At 45.1% G+C, this 2,531-nt stretch overlaps 1 protein-coding gene across 3 annotated transcripts in view; it reads right to left on the minus strand.

The window, feature by feature from the left end:
• Positions 1 to 2,531, minus strand: part of SLC9A8 (solute carrier family 9 member A8) — a 52,563-nt gene that overhangs the window by 49,762 nt on the left and 270 nt on the right. For all 3 annotated transcript variants that reach the window (XM_073309455.2, XM_073309457.2, XM_073309456.2), the window contains exon 2: positions 1,171 to 1,349. In XM_073309455.2, the coding sequence (XP_073165556.1) occupies positions 1,171 to 1,349 (179 nt within the window). The remainder of the gene's footprint in view (positions 1 to 1,170; positions 1,350 to 2,531) is intronic.

Below are 2,531 nucleotides of genomic sequence, written 5' to 3' on the forward strand. Positions count from 1 at the left end.
GATCTATTGCATTTTGTTTTGATTTGTCTTTAATACCTACTCAAATATCACTTTGATATTGGTCACAGGGAGAGCATCAGAGGGAGATGTGCATATATCTAAAGGACTGGGTTTTCTTTTTGTTGCATTTAATAAAAAATACTTCAAAGAGGGTGACACAGGTAGGATTTTATCCAAGTGGACTTATAAAATATGCGGTTATGACAAACATACACATGCTTTCCTACTTAGTTTGCCAGATTGTGACACAAGCCACATGTCAACACTGCAAACAGTGACCATCTAGAAGATATTGAAGAACCAAGCAAGTAATATTACATACTTCTTCAGAAAGGATCTCTTATTGCGGTTTGTTTATAGGTCCCCACTTTGCTTGTATTTCATATAGCAAGAGGTAGGACAAAACCCTTAAACATGCTACTGAAATTGTGCTGTTACAGCTTTGACTACCGTATAGTTTACACTAGATAGATATCAATTAACACTGTTTATCAAAAAGTTTTATAATGTAAACAGACAAACTTACTGATGGCTCAGATTTTCAGAAAAGTTGGATGTGCAACTGGTTGTGCAAAATATCTGTGCAATTATCACAAATTAGTGTTCAAGTTGGGTAAGTGTACATGCCTATGGATAACTGTGGCAATTTGCACTACAGTTACCTGATTTATGTATAATTATGGTAACTGTGCATGAAATTCTATACAGGTTCTTACACCGCACTCTTCACCATAGTTGAGCGCCTTCCCGCAGTGCTTTAAGTGACGTGACTAATGTCTCTCATGTGTTCTCTCATCCTTTCCTCAAGGAAAAAACTGTGCATTTGTTATGGTAGGACACACACACTGCTGTGTGTTTATACTAAAGACAAGGTCAAAGAAACATGCCTTGCACTTGGTGCAGAAGGTGATGAGGGTCCTTAGTTCCTTTAGGAGTTTATTACACAGTCACTCAGTTCCACAAGCTCACCTTTTTGAACGTATAATTGCATATCCAACTTTTCTAAAAATCTGGGTCTATATGACAAACTTTCATGGCTTCATGGTTTGCAGGAGAAATACAGCACCATACTAAAAAAGTTTTATATCCCCAGGGCTCATCTTACAAATGTTTCAGACATAACACAAACTCAACAGCGAACAATAAGAGATTTTTCAGTTCAGCATTCACCTAATACAAGGAGACTAAAGAATATAGTCATGCCACTAGATTGCTCCTCTTGCTGAGCTTGGACTCCAGTCTGCACTGGAAGGATAGGTTTGGCAGGTGTAGGAGCCACCAGTTTAGTAGTAACGGACAGCGTGGTGTGAAGGGTGACATTGAGGACTTCATGGGTGGCATTTGAGAACCTGTCAGGGCAATACAGAACATGATTAGACTTAGCAAAAGCTCGACATTGTGGGGGAGGTCAGTCAAGGGAAAGCACAAAACTACTGAAAGATTAAAAACCAACAAGTTACCTTGGAAACAAAATTAATGATAACAACATGCAGCTGTCTTAAATAAGTGGTCCCTAATAATGGGCCCATGTGCAAGTATTAGAATTTCAGGCTCATGGAATAATTTATTGTTGAATTCTTTCACTCACTGCGTGCAAAGAATACTTTGCATTGGAGCTGGGATTTAGCACACAGATGAATGGAAGGTGTGCAGTGTTGACAGGGACATATTTTGTTTAGTTTGTCCAGTGGTACAAATCTACTGTAATACAAATAAGACATCTCCATGGAGGTGCCATGGCTTTGCATTTGCACGCTACTGTACCAGGCAAAGTGGCAATATTTTGATGGAACCTCCCCCTATACTTTAAATACTGCATCAGGACATTTGATGACCATTCTTTGCCTTGTTACTGTGTTAAAATTGGGATGCTCCTTAAATGCCCACAACCCACACCAGTACTGGTATCTTATGATTCCCTTAATGGCACTTAAGCCTTCCCACCTTTAAAAATAAACCCCTCTGCTACACCCCAATGCACCAGCACTGCCTGGCCATCATTTGACCGTGCATGTCCTATCCACGGGGCTTGCACCGGGCAAACCTCAACTGTAAGACAAACACACACCTGCCGGGGCGGTCTGGCTCACTCACAACCCACGGGAAGGGAAGGGGCAGGCCCCAGCCCGTTCAGATGAGCCTCGCAGAGTTGCCCCTGGGTTAATTTGTGCATCAGTGCATGTGTGCTGGGCAGGGGCCCGTTGGGCCTGTACAAACGTGGCAGCGGGACCAGACAGCCCCGTTCCACGGGGGGCCCGCAGTGGCTGCGCTGGGCAGACCCATTTCACGGGGAGAGGGCCTTGCGATTCCTGCACCGGGTGGCCCCGTTTCACAAGGGGCCCAGCAGGGCCCATGGGGGGCGGGGCGGCACAGCCAGCTATGCACTCACTGGATAAGCCAGGGCATGAGGCTGGGGGGAGGGGTGGCTACCCCTGTCCTTGCCCCTCCCTCACAGCGAGAGCCCCCGGCCTGAAATGAGGGGCTCGGCCTCCCGCCCCCTCTAGAGGGTGGCCCCGCTGGGGAGAGGACCA

The sequence above is a fragment of the Lepidochelys kempii genome, chromosome 13 (genome assembly GCF_965140285.1).
Source record: "Lepidochelys kempii isolate rLepKem1 chromosome 13, rLepKem1.hap1, whole genome shotgun sequence".
Classification (NCBI taxonomy): Eukaryota; Metazoa; Chordata; order Testudines; family Cheloniidae; genus Lepidochelys; species Lepidochelys kempii.